Genomic DNA, 22,254 nt, shown 5'->3' on the forward strand with positions numbered 1-22,254 from the left:
ACTTCTTCATCTTTGTATTTTCATCGTAAATAACAATTTAAATACCCTTTGAGGTTAATATTTTCTGGTTCAAAGGGAAAGTACAGAAAAAATTAATATATTCATGCATAATAGGAGGCAACAGAGACTGGAGTATCTTATTTGTAGCAAATTTTATTTTCAAATGACCATAAAAGGTATCCAGTTACTCTTCAGATTAATTTATGAGATCATGCAAGATGTAAACATGACATTCCAAAGGAAAAAAAATCATTCCTGACAATTCTAATAGATGAGGAAAAAGTACACAGAGATACACACCAGGAACTTTCTACATATGGCTAATACCTGGATCTTTATTCTTGCCTGCCTTTCGTCATTTCAGCACAGATAAATGTAGTGCAAAGAAGCAAAAGTTAATAATCCAAGGGAAGAAAAACTCGTTGATGTGATGCATGATACGAGAGAGTTTACTATATTAATATTCGCAAAGGAATGTTGGAAGTGGGGAGTGATGTTAGGTAAAAATATCTATTTTGCAACAGAGTTAAAGAGAAATTTAGTGGTGATTATATTGCTACCTACATCATATCCATAGGCTTTCCCTTGAGTACCACGCCCAATTCCAAACTTTTTTTTTTTGCTATGGAAACAGATAAAATGAAATGGAAATCTTTCCAGAGGGCATTCAAAATAATATATTAACTTAGAGTTATAATGTATTTTGAAAATATGGTAGATGGTAATATTATTCTGAAAAAAAATGTTATATGGGCAGAATAGGTATCATAAAAATATTTTAAAATCAATGGTGCACTGTAAAGAAAGTAACTTCCTATTTTTGACATGGACTGTAAAGCAAAGGACTGTGGCTTTACACCAGAAGCGTTTTATTTATTTGAATATTCAGAGTTGGTTCCTGATTACTAAATGTATAAAATAGATCCAAAAGTCCAATCCAGAGTGTATCTATATAGTTATATAGCTGTATGGTTTCAAAGAAAATACAATGCCATTTCTGCAGTTTGGACAAAGTCCTAGTGTCCTCATTTAACCCTGGTGTCTAGAGGCCATAAAATGTAAAAGGTTTTGGTTCCCCTGGAGAGTACACGTACACAAACTCCCTACGAGTAAAGCTAGCTTTGTTTATAACATAGTTGAAAATTAAACAGCAAAACTCCATACAAAATTAGTTCTTTACATTATTTTTATAACGATATTATCCCTAGGATTCTCCGTAAGAGCCTAGAATAACATGACTCCAAATTTCCATTCCAGAATTTCCCACTTCTTTTTTTTTTAATTTTATTGAAGTGTAGTTGATTTACAGTGTTAATTTCTGCTGTTCAGCAAAGTGATTCAGTTATACATATATATGTATATCTTTTTTCATCAGAATTTCCCACTTCTAACACTTCTCCCTGGCAGGCACACTGCAACAGAAAATGAGATGCTATTTCTACGTGGCTTATAAGATGCTGCGCGGCCAAAGAAATGTTATTGTAAAATAACGTGCGGTGGATTCTATAAGGTTTTGTTAAATAAAGCTATCTACTTTATAGGTGATGAAACATCACCAAGCTTTTAAAAGTGTTTGCTTTGGGTCCTTTGCTATGGAGTCATGTCCTTATTTGAGGTATAAAAAAAAACCCACCCACTCTGCAAGTCAGCCTCAATGTGGCAACTCACCAAAGCCGACAGATGCTGACTCCCAGTGAAGCGTTTTGTGCCCAAGATCAATTTGCAAGAAGTAGACTAACCCAAGCCTTTGGGAGGTAGAAGCTACAAAAATACAGTGCCCTGCTCCCAACCAAGAAGTCCGCGTCTTTCTCTTCCACGCCAGACAATAAGGGTGCAGTTTTGCAGACTCAGAGACCGCTGTCCATCACAGAAAAGCACCACGGACCTTCGGATTCAGCATCATATGCTTTTTTCTCTTCCCACTCACATAATTAACGCTCCTTTCCTCTCCTCTTTAAAAATGTGCCTGTTTCAAATGTGTATTATTTTTTTCAGATGTCTAATTTCAGTTACGTTCTTTCCCTCTGTGGTCTCTTCCCACAATTCACATTCCAGAGAAATATTTAAAGGTCTGTAAAACCAGGTGAAGTTCCAAAATATTTCTAAACGAAACTGCCGCAGTTGACAACACAGGGAAAGAAGGCAAAGCTACAGGACAAGGATTGGAATAAACTGGCTGGAAATGTATTGGAAAATCTATTTAAGTTACAACAGCCTTGGATGAGGTTTCAATGAGGCATAAACATTCAAGTTACTGACAAAACCAACATGTTTCATGATCACTCAAAATAGTCTACTTGTCATGGTGCATTGTTTTTTTTTCTTTTATTAGTAAGTTGCTCTCGCTTTTTAAATTTTTTTTTCTTTTTTAGTATTCAGGAAGCGAAAGCATTTTAGAAAACATTCAAAATTCTGAGAATACATGTAAGTGAAATATTTACACTATCATTCATAAAAGTTACATCATTTACATAAGGTTCATTTGTATATAATAAAAATTTCATCATAATGAAAACTTTTCTGGAAAGTTATATGTTAATTTGTTTAACATATGCTTTGGATATACAGCTAAATATGAATAGTTTAAAAAATTCTGTCTGCAAATATCCCCTTAACAATTAAAAAACCTCATTCCTAAACATTTGTTTTTCTTTCCACTTGCTCTTTTGTTTGTGATATCATATGTAGTTTGAACTATGCAAAGATTGGATCTTGTCATAGTTCAGAATATATTTGTATACTTTCAATAAATTTGCTCATTGCATAGCAAACATGTAAACTTACAGAGGATCTATAAATTTTACCCTAATTATCTAAAAAAGTTGCTGAAATTTTACATGACAGTATATTGAGGTTTATTTTTGTTGTAATTTGGGTTCTCTTTGTTCTTTTAAAAAATATTTTTAGTCCATGTGTCAAGTGAATACAACTAATAAAAAGTCATGAGACGTCAAAAACCAAGTAAATAATTTTATCCTAGATTATCAGAATTTAACCTCATTATATCATTTGGGCTTTTTCCTAAGTATAACAAGTTGGAAATGTATTGTGCTGCCTTTTAAGACAGTGTTCCAAATTAATTTCAAAAGTGTGTGTTTAACATAAAGTTAACTATGTTTCCATCAAATAAAATGTTTATTAATGAAAGCTATTTATCATACAAGAAACAGCAAAGATAAGTCATCATACAGAGATGTACACTAGAAGTGACAGATGTAAAAGTGCATGCAGAGATTTCTGTTTAAAAAGGAAGTAATAAACAATAATACTAAAATCACTGGATTTTGATTCCTATACTCTTAAATGAGTGATAGCTTTTCTTTGAATTTACAATTGGAAAATGCCATTAACAGAGAGGACTAATACACATTAGCAAGCAGGTGAAATGAATGTTTTTTGGATTTTATTTTACAACTACTGTGCTTGACAAATGTGTGGGAATTTTTTATTCAATAATTTTCTTCAAATATGGGGTGGGCATATTACTGCCTGGTTGCTCTGATTTATACACGATTTATCTAATTTTGTTTAAAACCATATAATTTTAAGCCTCCATTTGTGTTAGACATCATAAAGAACAGAAGTTTTGTTAACATTCAGTAAATGACATTTAAGTCTCCCGGTCTCTCTCTCTCTTTCTTTCTCTCTCTCTCTCTCTCTCTCTCTCTCTCTCTCTGTCTCTCTTTTTTTGGCTCAATAGATTTTTAAATGTATGATTATCATAACCTAATATTGTCTTTGTCTTCACTGCAGTGGATTTCCGATCAAACTTTTCCCCTTCTTTTAATACTTTAGGGAATTTTCAAACGTCGGGATGTTTGGCTGTAATGCCCCAAGATTTGTTCTCCCTGAAAAAAATCATAGTGACAATTTATTAACTACAGAGCAACTTGGCTTTTAGGGGTCTGCAATTTCTATTTAGATTTACAAATATCCATTTGTGCTCAATAGACCTAACATTAAACTTAATCATATTTAAGGTTTCTTTTCATGCAATTACTTTATCTGCTAATTATCTTTTTTTTAATTCTAAAAATCAGGCTGAGTCAAATCAGTGGGGCATTACTTTTATTGTAGGAAAATATATTTAAAGGTAATTCTAAGTTGAATTACACTACATATGCAATGGTAATTTAAAATGAATCAGAAGTTTGGAAATCTAAAAGCTATTTGTATGTTTGCATATCTAAAATTTTTCATATTACCGTTTTAATAGCTTTTACAAATAGACAATCGAAAACACACTAGTACAGTTAAGCCTTAAGTAAAACTAATGGGAAATAAAACTCCTTAGATTCAAAATCGTTTATTCACACAAATTTAATAGGATATATCACAATTGTTTGGTCCATAAATATTTAGGGGAAATAGTTTCTATACAATGCATTTATCAATAAACAAAGAAACATGGACAATTTTGCTAGACCACTTACTGTACTATAAACACGAAGCTCAATATATAAGATTATTGAATTTATCAACTATATTGGGAAGAGTGCACAACTGCTTTCTATGACATGTTTGTCCCCTCTAACAGGATACACCATAAAAAGAGTTTCAGAAATAAGAGGTAAAACAGTACAAAACTAGTGAGGTGTCAAAAGGGCTTAAAACAGTTAATTTAACAAACAACACATATATCCTGATTTTTCACAAACTTACTTCCAAGTTATCTCATAAGGCACATAGGAGAACTGAGTTATAATTAGTCTACTTAATAAAGTAGATCTATAGTACCATATATTGTTCTGTCAAAGAACAAAATTTATAAGTATCAATATTTTACCTGTAAAAGTGTATTAATAAGATCTCAGCCTTACCAAGGTTGTTTGGTCTGGTTAGTGGTAAATGCCCAAAATGTAATAGAAATATGAAAAGTCAAGATTTAAGCTCCATATAAGATGATAACCACACTTGCTAAATATATAATGGCAATCACACCTTCTTCTGTTACAGTGTTATCTTCCATCATCTTTTTTTAAAAAATAAGCTACTTTCTGTGCTAATTTTCTAAAGACCCTGAGCAAAAGTTACAATAATGCACTTTAATGTGGGCAGTGAACTGTCAATATGTAACCACACATTTATACAGCCAGAAGGACACCTTTAAAATCTATTAAATAGCCACTTCGACCACCAGAGGAGATTTAAGGGGTCCAAAAAGTGGAGAACATGTGCAAAGTTATTCTTAACAATCCACTAAAGCAAGACATATATCTTGACTTCTTTTTTATTTTTATTTTTTTTAGGAAATCCACAATCTAATTGGTATTTAACTACAACAGAAGCATATAGATGAACATTCACCACTGCCCAGACCATTAAGATTTTAGCTTAAATTAAAAGAAAAAAAATGCTACTGTAAACTAGGAAATATATTCAGATCAGCATCCACAAGGCTTCTGAGTTTATCTACTTTAAAACTAAGAACCTCAAATCTCTACTGTCAGAAATTTTTTTTTCTGACAAATACATCAACCTGTGTCAAAGTAAAATGAAGCAAAACAAAACCAAAGAATTCTCATTGCTAGCATGTTACTAAGTTGTTTTTTTTTAAACATTATTTGTATAGAATGCCAGATACAATATCATGGTACAGCTGAAGCCAATTAAGAGCTATTGATTAACTTATACTGATTTTTTTAACTTCTTAAAAAATTATATTTTGCTTATTTCCATTTTCCCTGGGAAAAAAATAATTTAGAAAGAATGGTTTTATAACTATCATTTTTAGCTTGAGGAGGTTAAAAGTATAGAATTTCAAATTCTGTTTGGAATTTTTATGGATACACAGGAGGTTTAAGTATTTTTCAAATGTTGAAAAGCAATAACTAACTAATAAGAAAGTTTTGTTGGGATGTACACCCTAAGAGAAAAAAAGAGTCACATTCCTGGTTAGATTTCCCACCTAATTAATCCTTAATATTTAGATTTGCTATCCTTAATGCTCTTGTTTAACCATATTCCTCAATTGTAAAAAAAAAAAAGGAATAATCAAAACATGTTTTTTCCATTTTAAAAAAGACAATATGAAATTTTCAAAATTCCATAAGTACACGTACAATTGCAAGATTAAAAAAATAATTTTAATAATTATCTGACTCTTTATTAACCTAATTATATAACCGGGAATATGATTATTTGCCCATCATAATACCACTCTTTTTTTTTTCTTCGAGATTCTGGAAATAAGTAACATACAATTTTAAGAGGCACTTATTAGAATGATTCCCAAACTCCCCTTACCGACTGAAAGATCTAATTAATTTTTTTTAAATCCAAATACACTTTGTAGACAAAAAAAATACACTTTGTAAAGGAGACAATACTGTAAACTCATTTGCCAAGTGGCTGCAGAGGCTACACACCAAGCTGTTGTTTTTATTTCCCAAGTATCTTGTGGGTTAGGGGAAAAAAAAAAAAAAAGTCTTGTAAATAATAAAATAATCATTAGAATAATAATAAAAAGAAGAGGAAGAATTAAAAAAAAAAAAAACACCAATGTTAGAAAAGGTTCGTTAAGGTAGTTTGCGAGGGGCTTCCGGATTCGCGGCTGTCCATGTTAGAGGTCACGGCTGTCACTACAGTGATAGTGGGATTGGTCAGGTCTGTTAAAGTGGTCGCAGTGCCGGGTGGACTGAGCGCGCCGCTGTCTGCTGAGGGCGGGGCCGGAAGCGACGTGCCATCAGCTTTATCAACACCCCCATTCTCCTGCCGCAAAAGGTTCCTTCTGAATTTGGCTCGTGCGTTTTGGAACCAAACCTGCAAACCAATCCCAATGGATTTCTTTACCGATGTTTATTTTTATACTTCTTTTTTTTTTCTCTCTCTCTTTCCTTTTTTTCTTCTTCTTCTTTTTTTTGGGGGGGATATCTTTCTCTTTTAAATATAATTGTTTATTTTTCTTGGGAAAGCAGGGCCCTTTTTTTTTTTTTTTTTTTTTTGCTTTCTTTTAAAACAGAGTAATTCCAGTACGACTACGGACACCCTCTGAGCAGCACGTGTGCCCCCGCCCCAGCATTAACAATGCCGCTTGGGGGCTACGGATGCTTAAGTGGAGATACCGTGGGGAAATGAAGGCACAGAGGTGAAGAGGGGGAAACACACCCTGATTCCTCAACTACCGTCTTTTTGAGAATGAGGGCAGGCGAGGTCAGGGAATGGTTCACAAAGTAAGAATCACTCGCATGAAATGAACATCATTGAAACAGATTTCAGCCTATTCTTGAGTCTGACACATGGCAAGTATTACTTGCATAGGAAAAACCCCGAGGGCCACAGACTCCAAGCAACCGGAAACTGGCGGGTGGAATTTTAAATGCCTGCTATTTGTCACTGAAAAGTGTAAGAGCATCACAGGTGACCCACAGCAACCCACTATCATGTCTCTAGTTACATATTCTTACCATGATGAGTTTAGGAAAGCAGTTGGACAGCAGATCTCACTCCCGGTATTTAGTTGTGAAATATGGTTGGTTAAAATGGGAAAATACTTTCTCCAAGTGGTTGCCGAGACACTAACCATACTTGTGGCTTTTCAGGAGTTGACAAAAAGGGTCGTCTTGAATTTGGAAGCTCACAACAGGTAGTGAGGTTGCCAAGAGTGTGCTGAAGTAAGACAGCGCCAGCAGGTCCCCCCGCCAAGTCTGTGCACTGACCCTAATGTGAACTTTGTCTCCAAAGCCACAGCTTGCGCGGATAACGTCACCCGCGTTTGCAGAGCAGCTAGGCGAGCTGAACTGGCTTTGGTGCACCCGTCTGTCCATCTGCAGGGAGAATGTGGCTGCATCTTAGAAGACCCTGCGTCTCTCTTTGGGCAGTCTCCGGAAAGCCCCTGCAAAATCTCAGTACACTCTCTAGGGAGTTACCTAGAGTAACTGAGGGAGTTACCTGACAGGGTACCTCTCAGTACCCTCTAGGGAGCTAACTAAGGTAGACTAATGAGAAGCAGTACAGGAAATAGCCGTATCACTCCAAACAGGGAAGAGAACTATTTTTACTGCAAGGGGAAGATGTATACACAGCCAACGATGGAGGTTTCTTACCTGCAAAACTCTTTTGGTCAGGCCTGTTTTCTGAGCAAGCTGCTTGAGGTCCTTGGCGTCCGGGTTGTGGTTGATGGCAAAGTAGGATTTCATGGTCCGGAGCTGGTGATGCTTGAAGGAGGTGCGCATGCGCTTGGTCTTCTGCGAGGGCGGGTAAGGCTGCTGATCTCGGTCCAGATGGTCGGCCTCATTCTCGTTACAACCTGTTGCAGTCACAGTGGACAAACAGGGGCTCAGTGGAAAGTCCTGCGTTAGCTGAGAAGATGGCAGGTGGCATGATAATGTCACGACACAACAACAACGGTGGAAAAAGCTGTCGACCCAATTATGAGTGGGAGCCAGACAAAAGAAAGAGGTTAATTGCCCACGACCTCCAAACTAGTCTGTTCATGTGGACACACCCGAAGTTTAGGTAGAAGGAAAAGATTAGATAAATCCCCTCTTCGGCTTAATGGTTGCTAGAAAACCTTGAAAAGATGAATAAGCTCTAAGTGTGGGAGGGAGAGAAATATTCTCCAAGAGGGAAAAGAAAAAAACCCTTTTCTACTATATTTATGTGTATCAGCACACCACCGCTCCACACACAGTTTTTAGAGACTCCACGTTTTGTCTGTATTTGTGAGATGAGGTGTATTCTCTGAAGGCATGAAAGATACGCGAGCGAGTAATTTCAGCTCTCTCACATCTGAAGGTCTGGGAGAGCCCCCCAACGAAGGAAGAATCTGTGTTCCAATTTTTAGCCTTTTCTGCTAATCCTAGAACGTTTCCAGAAAAAGTTAAAAAGTGTCTGGACAAGGGAGAGAAGTTAGAAAATACAAATTTGCAGGATTCTTATGTAACCGTAGGAATATTATTTTTGAGGGCTTTTAGCTATAACTGCTTAGCGTAGGGCTAACCAGGATGAAAATAGTTTTCCCTTGGAGTTATTTTAGTAAATATTTCTGAAAGAGAAGGAGTGCAGACTTTTCTTCCCTCGGTTCATGCCTGCAGCGCACCCCACAGCTCCCAGTTCAGAGGCTCTGACGTCCCTCTAGGATCGTGGCCCCGTCTGCTCTGGCACGTGGTACGGAGGCGGGTTGAGCTGTGTCCCTGGCTGGCAGGGCAGAAGGAGGGCGGCATCACAACACCCCTTGCACAGCTCCCTCAACACTGAGGGCAAAACAACCCAGCCTTTGAAACATGCCTCAAAGTCCTTATCCCCAGGATGTAAAGATGTGCATTTAAGAGGTCATTTCCAATAACCTACTGGCTCTGCATAAGAAATATGATTACAAAATGAAAACATTTTGCTAAATATTTACTGATTCAGCCAACTTCGCAACTTAAAGGGCATGGCAGGGTTGGGTTTTTTTTCCCCTTTAAACCTTACTTCAGATGTTTATCTCATATATATTCACACTGATCATCGTGCATGTTAGTGCATTATAATAGAATATCTAAAGTCAACCTGGTCGTTTCCCTGGGGGAGATGGGGGGGAGAAACCTGAATCTTGAAAGAAGTGAGACATCTCTTACTATTACCTCTTTCATTCTGCTTGAGAAAATAGTATTTGCCTGCTATTCTCTGGTTACAATTACTTTTAAATTGTATATCAGTACAATTGTATATCAGTATATATACAGTATATATACAGAAACCCAGTAGTTTTATAGTCATCAACAAGAGTCAGCTGCATCACAAAATCCACTTAAGAAATTCTCCCTAATGTAACAAGACTAGGCATGGACTAATGTCTCCTTTGTTCATATTTCCATGAAATCCATAAAGAGGGCACACTTGGCAAAAGAGCAATTGAGTTCATGGAGAGAAAGGCTCTATCATGTTCACCATCGGGTCCTCTAAGTCATGCACAGGGCCAGGAGCTCAACGAGCATTCGATCAAGATTTTGAATCTTTGTTCGTCCGTAAAATCACGAGTGACTATAAATGCAAAGTCAAATCAACTTGAAATGGAATGCAAGTTAGATATATACGGCCAAATGTTGAACAGAGGCTCCTTAAACTCCACCAGAAAGGGTAACTTGTACCCAGAAATAAGAGAGAGAATATGCTTTACATTTTATCCTATTGCATCCCCGGGGAGAGATGTCAAGTTCAAATATTCTACAGAATTGCACTTTTGTATCCTCAGATGGATGAAACAGCATCTCATGACCGACTATAAAACTATACTTATCTCCAGTAAACTGAGCTATATTTCACAACCAGATTATAAATGAAGCCACACCAAAACAGTCAAAGAGGCACACCTTAGTCATTGGAGGCTTCTTCAAGTAAGATTTCAATTCTGTCATAGGTGAGTGATGTGTAACCCTTCCTGAATAGCACATTAAATGGAATATTACACTTGAGGTAGAAGACTTAACTTGGTACGTAAGTAATGCCCTTAACCATCCACCCCCACCCAAGTTATTATTTCTTAGAAATGGGTTTGATTCCTATCCTAACTATATACTCATTAGTCTTTAAAATGAAGTTTATGAAAAACATTATAGACTGGTTTGATAAAATTGCTTCTCTGAATATGCATTCTATATCCATTATTGCTGATTAAGAAGTCAGCAGAGAATTATAGTGTATTAAACACAATTATGGGACTTGTTTTCACATAGAATACAATTCACTGTGCAAAAAGATTGTTAGCTCTTTATTAAACTGTTATTAATATAAACAGATAAACTGTGTGATCAGTTATATTATGTGAACTAATAGAGCAATCTATGTCATCTACAGAGTAACGCAGTGCATTGGCCTAAATTACGTGTGTTTACTATGAATGCCTCACATAAACTTGCAAGTGATTGCGTTTCCCCAGGGTCTACTTTTAAAGCTACAGGGGTTTTCTTCCCCCCGAATTATGAGAAGATATGATAAATCTCTTAAGACTGTCTTAAACATACACCTGTAAGTACACATCTGGCACTATAAAGTTAATTAGAAGATCTAAATATTTTATTCTCCAGTCATTTACGGAATGGTCCCCTATCCTGAAGTGAGTTTCTATTCTGCAGGTGTGTAACCTTCTGAAAACTGATCCCTGGGAGACCACTAGGGGTCAGTGCCAGGCAAATTTAACGACTGCAGGCAGCTTTTGAAGTTTGGAAGCCAATAAAGACCCTAAGGAGGGAGACTCGGGGAAGTGGCAAAAATTTAGTCTCTCAATTAATGTTAAATTACCCAAACAAGAGCTACCTGCCCCAGACTAAATCCTCTTCTCACCCTGGAGGGCTGCATTTCAATCCAGCATCCCAGATAAACTTTCCAGGTCTCTTTCTAAAATATCTGCCTGATATCTGCACAAAGAGCTACAAACTACATCAGGAAGAGTCTCATGAAAAGGCGTTTGCCTTATGTCGAGCACTCGCTGATCTTTGCCAAGCTTCCCATCTCTGGAAGTCTGAATCATAAACATATTCTGTGTACATGTGTTTGAAAATATATCAGTGTATAAATTAGATGTGTTTAGTATCAACATTAGTCTTTTCTGAGATTTACACTTAAGCAGAGATGGCTCCAAAGAAAGCTAAAATAACGAGCTAAAACCGCGGGTCCATTTTACTGTCTGCCCTTTAACGTGTTTTTAATGCACTGAAGTGTTTCTTTGGCTAGTCTTATAGTAACAAACTGACATTGGATTCATAAACTTTTTTTTAATGGCAGATTGATTTCTGGTCAGGCATCTTTAACCCAGTTTCTCTAGATCATTTTCACCTGATCTTAACTCTATGCTATTTGCTCGTATCTGGGAAAAGTCCAGAAGGGAGGAGGCGGATGTTAATTAAGAGGCACCGGCTCTGCAGTGGTGTGATCTACAAACTCCCTGGGGTCAGGGAGGCCCCTCCCTTACTTTTCCCTCCTTGATGAAGGAGAGCACCAATTTCCTCCATAACCTTGTAGCAGCACTAATTTGCAAACTGAAGGCCTAAGTGGAAAGAGATTTTCGTTCTTTCTAAGAAATAAATGTGTACTCTCTAGCTTTCCTCGGAGAAGCACAATTTTCTTGACCCTAAAGCTCTGTGGATCTTTCTCACGTAAAGTAAGATCAAGGCGAAATCAAACGTAGCTAATTAGGTTAAATAAACAAGCGAAAGCCCAGGCTTTTGCCACCTTTGGCTAGAAATCTCCCCACACTTCTGGACCTTCTCTGGCTGAGGGCTTCCCTGTCTCCAAAAGCCTGGCTAGTTTCTCTCTCTCTCTCTCTCTCTCACTCTCTCTCTCTGTCAATCTCTCTCACTCTAATTAGGGCATTAGGGCCTTGGTCTGTGGCTGGAGATTCCGATGTCATCTTCTATTAACAGAGAACAATTAGTGCCCTGCCCAGCCTGCCCCGGGGACCACGCATCAAAGGAGCCCAAGTAAGCGCGCTGGGCACCGTGGCCCCAAACCAGAGCCCCAGCCTCGGGCACAGCAAGGGCAGTGCGCAGCCCGACCTCCGGTGGGGGGTTGGCAAAACCCAGGGGTGCGCCCGCCACCAACCCAGCCGGTCAGCGTCTCAGCCGGCAGCCGGCCCTCCGCCTCTGCCCAGTGACCCGGGCTTGAACCCCCTGGGACCAGTACAGTCACGCTGGGTCCCCGCTCCTTGGGACACCACCCGCTGCGCCTTTTCTGTGAAAACCTCCCTAGAACCAGGAGGAAGCCGAGGAGAGAGCTGGGCAGAGCCCACTCAGCCTGCGGGGACCCTGAAAGCTGTGGGCCCGAGCAGGACTCCAGATTCCTCTAGCACACACTGGCTGTGTGACCCTGGGCAAGTCACTTATCTGACGGGACAGTGTCCCTTTACCATTGAGCCACAGTGGCTCACACACCACACCAGGCACATGGGGACTGGAAGAGAAAAACAGGCAAGATCCGTGCTCTGGGCGCCCACCCTTTGGCTGGTATCTGGGTGCTCATGGTAACAGACAGGGGTTGCCACCATGAGGTCCCCAAGGTCCTTCCCAATAGAATGGACTCCCCTGGCCTGAGTCTCCTGCCTGCTGAGGTTTCCATCTGGGGCCAGGCCAGGGGACAGGGCGTCAGAGCAGCTAAACCAACCCTTAGGTTGCCCCAAAGTTATCCTAGGGCTTTCTGGAACCTCTTTTCCAGTGGCTGGGACTCACCGGAAGAGCTTCCATCCCTCTTGGAGTTAGACTGTGGTCCTCAGGGCCTGTCACCATCCTCACCTGGGGGATGGCAGGTGAGGGCGGGCTACCAACAATGAGAAACCGGTGAGTGAGAGAGATTGATGAATGATAACGTGTGCGCCTCCCAAAGCAAGGAGGAAAGCGTGCTCTCTGGCCTGTTGCCTGCATTTTGTTTTGAATTAAGAGAGAAAGCTGGAGGAGGACAGAAGAGCAGCCTGTGACACCACTAAGCCTCCTCAGAGGGCCTGACCTGGAGGTTCTTCCAGTCTTCAGGGCGGTCTGGGAGTCTGGATGGTTTATCCCACAGGGAAGGAGCTGGCTGGATGGGTCCCCTGACCCAGGGAAGGAGCAGGCCAGCTCAGCTGTGGAGAGTGACTCCCACCCCTACAGCTGCTTTTCACCAAGATCAGGGATTTGGTTTTTCAACACTCTTGCCAACTGTTTCCCTGATTAACTCTGGGCTGGTGACCACAGCCTCTGCCCTTTCTAGACAGGCTGGGGTTGGGCTCTAAAGACTTCTTTTTTTTTTCTTTTTTTCTTTTTTAGTATTTAGGGAAACCTCCTCCAGGATCTATAATTTGGCCTCCACTCAGGAATGGCCCTGGGGCTGTTTTGCTCCAACTGGGAGCCAGAAACTAATGGGCTCATTAACTAATGGGCAACAAGGATTTGGCCTGGCCTGTTTGGGGGAAGTCATTGCAGCCTTATGAATGTGTTTTCTGCCCCAAACTACAAAAAGATCTCTCTCACCTGTTCTCCCTCTCCCTCCCCCTCTTCTCTCCCTCTTTCCCTCTCTCCACCTCTCCCTTCTTTCTGGGTGAAAGGGAGCTGTAGTGAGAAAAGGGTCGTGCTAAGGAAAGCACCGTCTTGCAGCCAGGTCTTGGACGGGAAGGAGCTGGATAGAATTCTCCTCTGAGCAGAGGAGGTTAGGGCTACAGGGGCACTGGGGAGGGGCTGGGCGCCCACCTGAGTTGTAACTGACGATGTCCACCCCCAGCGCGGGGCTCTTCCGCTTCCGGGGCCGCCCCTTCTGCACGGTGCCAGCGCCGTTGAAGTAAGGCAGGGCCAAGCCGCCGCTCTTGGCCGCCAGCTCGGTGTAGCTCAGCTGAGGTGGATACTCCCCTTGCAAGAGGGTCTCGAAGTGGGCGCGACAGTACACCAGGCTGTCCTTCATGCCAAAATGATCGCCCGTGGTCAGGGTCTTGTTGCAGGTGGAGCAGGTGAAACAGCTCAGGTGGTAGACGGAGTCTCGGGCGCGCATGACCATCTCGGAGGCGGAGATGCCAAGGTGGCAGCGGGCACATCTCTGCACAGAGAACCTTCTGGAAGGAAACAGTCGAGTCAGGGCGCTGGTGGAGGCAAAGGCAGGGCCACCTCCCACTGTGACACCTGGGGCATGGTCAGCAGTGGCCCAAGACTGAGACCTGGGAGGGGTCCGGGAGGGGAGGACCCACGCCCACTTGGACATTAATTTTATTTGCTCATTGACCTGCTCTGGTGAACAAGACAAAGAACCCTTGCATTAAATTCAGAAGAATCGGGTAACTGATCCTCCGTTTTCTTCTCTGTAAAGTGAAAATTTTAAAAAGCAAAAACAAAACCAAAAACAAACCCTGCACTGGCTAACTCACAACACTATGTTAAGAATATTACATTGCGATGTCAAGTGAAAACGTTTCCTCGATTACAAAACATACAAACGAAGGGTGTTACTATTTATGGAAGCGTGAGCGTGCCTGAAAGCATTCAGACACGGCCCTGGAAGAAAAAGGACAGTTTTGCAGAGGGAAGCTAATTCTTTTTTAACCACTTTTCTCGCCTCAGCCGAGAGCGGAGTCGAGTCCCTGCACAACACTCGCGTCCCCAGTCCAAAAGCAGACCTGGGAAGAATCAATAAACAAGCTGCCGGCGACTTGACTCTCCGGCGTCTCTCGAGGCTGGCGGGCAGGTTCCAACCAGCGGGAACGGCATCTCGGAACTGAGAGGCCTGGGTTTCGGCGACAGCGATCACTCCTTTTCATGGTCCTTTACGTGAGTTCCCGCCCCCCCCCCCCCCCCCCCCGCGAAAACCTGCCACCAGTTGCTGCTGCCCCGGCCACCAGTTGAGTTCCAAGGCACGGGCCTTGCTTAGTTCGTAGTAAACGGAAAAAAAAAAAAAAACCGCTTTCGTCTCGGTGGACCGAGAAACGTTCATTTACCCTTCCGAGATTTGCCCAATCCCCTCGGCCGAGCTGCCAAGCTCCCCCTGAGCGGGATAGTCGCTGATCAAGCTCTGGACCTTGGGTGCCCCTATCCGCGCGCATCCTCCCCGCGCGTCTGGCGGGGATGGGGATGCTGCAGCTTGAAGGCGCACGCAGTGGGCTTCTCTGGTCTGGGGACTGGTAAGAGTACCCCCAAGGGACCAAAGGCTGGGGACAGGGAGGGGACTCCGGGGCTCGGGCAGGTGACCCCTCCAGGTGTGCCAGGGCGTAAGGGATAGGGGTGGGAATACCTGTAGTAGTCCTCCTTGCAGTAAATGCTACCGTCCTTGGCGAAGCAGGTGAGCTCGGACTCGAGGGCCAGCTTACATTCACAGCATTTCAGGCACCTCAGGTGCCACTGCTTGTCCACGGCCAGCAGGTAGTACCTGTCGGCTATCTTGCCCCCGCAGCCGGCGCACAGGGCGGGCTTCTCAGGGCTCAACGGAGGCATCCCCTGCAAAGAAGCGCGCGCGGCGTCAGGAGGGCGCGCGGGGCCGCCCCACGCGGGTACCCTTCGCGGCGCCAGCCCTCGGCCTCGGCGAGCGCCGCAAGGTCAGGGGCCCCTGCGCAAAGGCAAACGTCGGAGGAACATTTGCAATTTTTCCCTCTGCGACTCGCACGCTTTCTACTGCGTCCGCCTGAACGCGGCGTCCGCGTCCTTCCCGGACTTAACCTAAAAACACGCGCCGGCCACCTAGAGCCTGTTTCGAAAGGGCTAGGAGCGCACGGACTATAGTTTGGTGGATGTTTCCAAACTCGAGTAATTAAAAGTTAAAAATTGTGGGTTCCGGTGCGCACGAAATAAAACAACGGAAATTGTTATTGGAGAATGGAAAGGCGATCTGAACAAGCACATACTGTTTTTTCAACAAATACTATTACATTGCTATTTCTTTAAATCCTTATAAGCAACGTTGAAATTAAAAGGAAGGGAGAGGTTTTTATACTGGTGCTCATAATTTGGTCGACATTGTTTTGATCGGGATGTATTTGACAGATCTTGCTGTTCTCCAATCTTAAGGGTTATTGGTCCTTCCCCTAATAAGGGTGTACCGTGCCTGTTCCCGGGGAGGGTCCGTTATCCCCTCTGCACGGGCCCTCTTTCCCTGGCATCAACATATCCAGGAGATCTTTGTCCTGAAAATCTTTTTAATGCCCAAATTAAGCTTCCCGCCTGCGTCCCCACGACACAGCAAGGATGGGGACACCTCGCCTTAACAAGCGCAGCCCCGCTGTGAAATTCGGGTTTGGATTACTGCTTTTTGTTTTTAAACAGGGTAGCCACAAAAGGGGGAAAAATAGAAGTTAACCGCTGTACATTTCCCTCAGGACTAGCAGAAATGGGTTGGACTTCCCCCACGAAACTCTGGCGGGCCTGGAAAAGTAAAGTTTCGCCCTTTATTCAGACAAGGGCCTGCATTGAATTCATTTTGCAAATGTAGAAACATCCACCAACGCGGCTACTTGGTGGACCCAAAATACCGCTGACCCGCCCAGGGCAGTCTACCGACTTAGTTTGAGCCACAATTCCCGGTGTGATGCCTGAGGATCTACACAGCTATGTTCGGCTGAAATCATTTCCGGAGACTTTCGTAGTTTCCCTCCTCCGGCTCGTAAGTGGGAAAGGCGAGCACATAGATTATTCATTGGTTTTCTTTATTAAGCTAGCATGACTTTTATCCTACGTATGTAATCGACAGAGGTGGTCGATCACAGCGTTTAAGGGTTGGAAAGTTCTCGCTCTTGGGCTAGGTGCCCCACTCCTCCGGATTTTCTATTAGAGTCCCCTGCACACCATACCCGCCCGGCCCGAGAGCTGAGCGCAGTCCTGTCTCACTCAAAGGGCCCAGATGAGCTGCCAGAGACCCCGAAACTCGCGGGGTTTGAAGGTTCCACGTTCCGAGCATCCGGAGAGCTGGAGGGAGCCCAGTCGCACTCTAGTCCGCGCCAAATGTCCGGTCACCAGACCCAGGGACTAGAGTCACCAGGCTTCAGCTCGGCCCGGACGCTCGGCCGCGCGCCGGCAGCCCGTGGCCCGCACCAGCTCGCCCTCCGGCCGCCGATCCTCGCCGGGGAGGGGCCCGGGAATCTGAGGTCCGGAGGAGAGGACGACCCCATCCTCTCGCGCCCGGTTCTCCCTGCTTTCCCGGGACCAGCTGCGGCAGAGGGGAGCGAGCTCGGGGTGTCAGGAGCGTAGACAATTCAAATCGGAAAAGAGCCCTTTCTTACCCTGTAGCCAGGCGGACCAGAGATAAGCCACCGCCAACCTGGAGCGGACGCCCCCACGAGCCGCCATCCTCGGTCGGCCGCCGGGGAGGCTCGGCTCGGCTGCCCCGCGCGCGCACGGGCGCCCGGCTCCCGCCGGCGCCGGCCCTTCCTTACCGCGTCGCGGCCGTTGAGCTGGGCGCCTTTGGCCAGGCGGGCCTCGGTCTTGGATCTGCGCTCCATCTCCTCCATGATGCCTTGGATGTGGCCTCCGGAGATCCCGTGGAAGAGCATGGCTGGGGGGCGGAAAGGACACGAGTTGTCTTCTGCTCGGCACCCCACTATTTCCATATACACACTCCCGTGGCTCTCAGCTCATCCGAGGGAAGGAGAAGCAGGGACCGCAGAGGCGGCGCGATGGGGGGCTGCGGAGACGCTCGGGGACAGAGGGCGAGGGGGCGAGAGGGAAGAAGAAAGAAAGAGGCAGACGGAGTGGAAATTGGTCTGCTCGGAAAGGAAAAAAGAAGAAGGGGGGAGAAAAAGCCCCAGCGGCTCCCTGAAGGAGATGTGCGGAAAACAAACAAACACGGGCGGAGGGGAAAGGAGGCGAAGGCTAGAGAATCTTACTGCTCTGAGAGATCGAGTTACTAATGGGAAACAACTGCAGCGGGGGGAGGAAAACAAAATCTGGTGAAGAAAGAAAATAGTTTTGAACACAAAGAAAGAAAAAGAAGTGCTATTTTCAGCGGTCCCTGGCTGCTTGCAAGTTCCCAGTGCCTGTAGGTTGGGTTGGGGACTGCTCCTGCCGCCGGAGCTGTGTCCAATTTGTTAAGAGACTAAAGCCAGCCCATTTTTGATAATTTAGTAGGAGGAGTTCTCTCCCCGGAGCTGCCACGGATTTTTATTCAGACAACAAAGACCTGTCATACTCCTCTCAACCCCCTGGTGATGGGCAAGTGGGGACAAACATGGGGGGGGTAGGGGGGAGGCAGTAGGAGGGGGCATTTACTTCCCCCCAACACACACACACACACACACACACACACACACACACACACACACACACACACACACACACACACCCTTCCAAGAATTCCCAGCAATCACATTTTAAAGGGAAAAAGGAGCCCTTATTGTCCCCGCCCTGGCGCAGAAGGCAGAGAGACGGCCTGTTTGGTCCAAGTTCAAGATCAGACCCCGGCTCAAGATATGCAGAATGTCAGCTCCCACCTTTAGGTTTCCTCCTTGTGGACTTTCTGGTCCCCAGCTTATGGGAACCCCAAATAAGTAAATATTGAACAGACATTCCTGTCCTCCCCATCCCCTCTTCCTCAATTCACTTTTTAAAAGTAAGTTGCTTCACCTGCCCAAGGGCTCCCGACCCCAGCAGGCACTGAAGGAACCCCCAAAGCGAAAAGGAGCTAGAAGAGCCTATGTATCTGGAGTTTACTTCTGGCAAAAAGATTCTTCTTTGACAAATCAGTGTAGGGGAAAGGCCGTGGGCTTGGAGACGTGATGTGCAACTGAACCGTGACCACAGGGGGATGTAGTCTCTCACCCAGTTCAGGTTTGGAGGGAAACCGATGGCGAGTCCCGTGTCCCGTATGAAACTTGTCAATGTGGGCAGCAACTCGGGGACTCGCGCGAACTTGGCGCCGCCCCCCGGGACCGGGCGCGCGTCCCACTGCCCCGGCTGGACTGGGGGCTCGTAAATCTGGACGCGCCACACATTTAGGAGGATGTGAAGGGGGCTTCTCGCCGTGGAGGAGGGGAAGGTGAGAGCCGACAAGCAGAATGGCAGCCCCGCGCCTCACAAGAGGCAGGATTGTTCTGTCTCCCTCTGTTCCCGTGAGCGGAGGCCCCTCCTCGGCCCTATTAAAAAGTGTCCACAATACTCTGATATTGTCGATTCATTCAAACCACCAGAAGCCCCCTAGGGGCCCGAAGCGGAGAGCGGGGGCGGCAGGAACCGACCCAGCTCTGAGCCGAGAGGAGGAAGCCCCGGCTGCGCTCTGCTCTGCGCCGTCCTCCCTCTGGCCGCCTGTTTCCCACCGCGTCCCGTCGGCTTTCCCGGGACCGCCCGTTTCTCCCCGGCACGTCCCGGACACCTGGAGGAGTCCCCTGGTGGCGCACTCGCTTCCCTCGGGAGGAGCCCGACATGGAACGGTGGCCAAATCTAGAAAGATAGAGGGAGAGAGGGAAGAAGAGAGGGAGGGAGGGAGGGAGGAGGGAAGGAAAGAAGGAAGGGAGGGAGGGAGGGAGGGAGAAAGGAAGAGCATGGGGGAGGAAGGAAATGAGAGAGGGAGTAGAAAGGAAAGGAAGGAAGAGAAGAATGGTGCAGATCCTGACTTCCTGCCCCAAAGCATCACCTTCTGAAGCTGCTGGAGTCACCTGTACCACGAAACCCAAGACTCCACTGCTTCCCCCTTACTCTTTTCTCTGGGTCAAAAATAATGTTATTTGCAGACTGGACGCTGTTACGGTCCTCCGGGTGCCAGAATACAGCTCATAAAACACAATTTCACACAGAAATGAAGCCAATCAAGTGAACTAAGCTGGAGACCTCCCCTCACTTTGGCAGCCCTACTGGACAGCAGGGCTGCTATTTACTGTAAGTAATGTAATTAGCCCCTTTGGATGGAAATCAATGAGCTTTTCAAACCCACGTGCACAAACGCTGAGGCTGGGGGCAGCAGCTCTTTCAGAGACAGCAGGTCCTCTCACAAAGGGGCAGACTGCCTTCCCACAAGGCGGTGACTGGGACTGGGGAGGGGGGGTAGGAAGAGGAGGGGTCTTTGAGAAGAACATCAGTCAATTAACCCAAGGAGGCTCCAAGGAAAAAGTAAATATGGGACCTCAATCCAGGGACCCGCTTTGTCTAGTTTCTAGGCTAACTCCCCCCGCCGCCGCCCCCCCCCCCATGTGGATGTTCAGAAGTGGGTTTGGCTATTGTTGGATTTCGGTCCTGCTCAGCAAAAACAACAAAGAACCCAAGAACACCACTGCCTCCTTGCAAGGGCTGAAACTTCGGAGACTTCATTAAGTGAGAGCTTAACAAACAACTCCAAGAAAAAGCCAGAACTTTGTGAAGTCTCCAGGGAAGCCAGGCACAGAAGTCCTGTGAGCCCACCAATCCTTCGGTCCTTCCGTCAGCCGCTGCACGCAGATTTGTTCATTGTGAATCGGGTACAGGCAGGGCAGAGGACCTCCTGCCATCAGCTTCCAGGTTGGAGCCCAGCTATCCCTGCTTTTTCTTATAAAACTCGGGTTGCAAGTTCCTGTGCCGGGTGGGATTTGCTATTTCCCATAGAGATGAGAACTGCTAGGATTCTTCTTTCTCAGCCAGTGCAGGAAGATTGCAGAGAGCTAGGGGTGGGGCAGGGGGGCTGCTGGAGTTCGGGAAGTCCTCCTTAGTTCTGGGGAGATCGGAAATCCCTCCCCATCGTTCCAGCCCTGTCTCCTCTCACAGTTCCTGAAAAAGGAAGCCCATGGGAGCGGAGGATATTTTCTCCAAGAATTGGGCGCGTGCCCTGGGACGTCCTAACCTTTTTGTCTTGCAGCCTCGGGGAGATGGCCTAAGAGTGTCCCCCAGCCCACCACTCTCAAAGCACTTTAAGGAGAGCGTCTTGGTGGCTCTGCCTTCTTTCCTGTCTCCAGAAGAGCTGCTGGGGCCCGGGGCCCGCCGAATGACCCTCAAGTGCTCCGCACCCACCAGTTCCTGGGGCTGAGTCCCCGCATCCCTCAATGGGACAGGTGCAGGGACCCCTACCCCCGCGGCCCGGAGGGGCATCTCGAATCTCCCCTCTAAACTCAAAGCTCTATTTGGAGCAGGGCGGCAGAACCTTGGCCAGGGACTGCCCTCCGTCACGACGGAGCCCACTTCGTCCGCTCTTGCCTTTCTGCTCCACCAGCCACCCAGCCGCTTACAGCGGCCGCTTTGAGGAAAGCGGGCGGCTAGGATCGGGGGCAGAGGAGTCGGGATTGAGGGTCAGGGCCTCGGAATCTCCGCTAGGGCGGCAGCCTGGTCCCGGGTTCCCACTCCCTCCCCAGAGGGGTGGAGAGGGAAGCAAAGGGAACGCGCGGCTTGATCAAGCGGCAACGGAGGCTTTAGGGTCCCAAGGGGAAACCCTGCCTCGACTGAGAGAATAAGCGACTCAAGGTCTCTTCAGACCTGAATTTTGGAGGCCAAGATCCTGTGCCCCGAGTTTGCCCTGAAAAGGGCAGAGGTCGCCTTTCCGCCTGACCCAATTAAGCTAGTTGAGGCGCCTCCTTGGTCTGAAAGGTGCAGCTCTTGGAGCGGTGTCCGTCTTTGGGCGCCGTCCTGAGCATCCCAGGGTCCGGGAGAGTCGGCGCCGTCCTGAGGCTTGGAGCCGCGCAACCAGCCCTGGATGCCTCGGGGTCTGCGCTGGGCGGGAGGCCAGAGCATAGCCCGGAGGCAAGCCGGCCCTTCTCCGTCCGTGGGCGCAGGGAAACTCTGTGTACACCGAGGGTGGCCGATCCAGATTGGCGCCGCCGCCAGGGCGCCCCTCGGATTCAGTCCTACTAGGAGGGCGGCCTCCCCCCAGCCGGAATGGGAACGGGCTGAGCGGCGCCGGGGTGCGCGAGCTCCAGCGCGAGGAGAGGGAGCCCCGCGGGCGGGC

General features: G+C 45.9%; 1 protein-coding gene across 3 annotated transcripts; it reads right to left on the minus strand.

The window, feature by feature from the left end:
- Positions 1-150: 150 nt before the first annotated feature.
- LHX9 (LIM homeobox 9) lies at positions 151-18,471 on the minus strand. Of its 3 annotated transcripts, none has more exons than XM_079913881.1 (5): positions 17,792-18,471; positions 15,661-15,863; positions 14,136-14,491; positions 8,046-8,248; positions 151-3,848 (listed from the first exon to the last, which is right to left on the minus strand). In XM_079913881.1, the coding sequence occupies exons 1-5, from the start codon at positions 17,963-17,965 to the stop codon at positions 3,792-3,794; spliced, it is 993 nt and encodes a 330-aa protein (XP_079770007.1). In that variant the 5' UTR covers positions 17,966-18,471; the 3' UTR covers positions 151-3,791. The 3 variants fall into 3 exon arrangements, with proteins under 3 accessions (XP_079770007.1, XP_079770006.1, XP_079770005.1); XM_079913880.1 differs by lacking the exon at positions 151-3,848 and adding an exon at positions 4,222-6,762 and having other exon boundaries at positions 14,136-14,488; XM_079913879.1 differs by lacking the exon at positions 151-3,848 and adding an exon at positions 4,222-6,762.
- Positions 18,472-22,254: the final 3,783 nt, after the last annotated feature.

Source organism: Stenella coeruleoalba (assembly GCF_951394435.1).
Source record: "Stenella coeruleoalba genome assembly, chromosome: 1".
Taxonomy (NCBI): domain Eukaryota; kingdom Metazoa; phylum Chordata; class Mammalia; order Artiodactyla; family Delphinidae; genus Stenella; species Stenella coeruleoalba.

Coding starts and splice junctions, on each gene's coding strand:
- LHX9 (XM_079913879.1), bottom strand. CDS start 17,965: ATGGAAATAGTGGGGTGCCGAGCAGAAGACAACTCGTGTCCTTTCCGC. Junction 15,864..17,791: donor AGCTCAACGGCCGCGACGCG/GTAAGGAAGGGC, acceptor GCTTCTTTGCAG/GGGATGCCTCCGTTGAGCCC. Junction 6,763..8,045: donor TGACCAAAAGAGTTTTGCAG/GTAAGAAACCTC, acceptor ATTGGTTTGCAG/GTTTGGTTCCAAAACGCACG.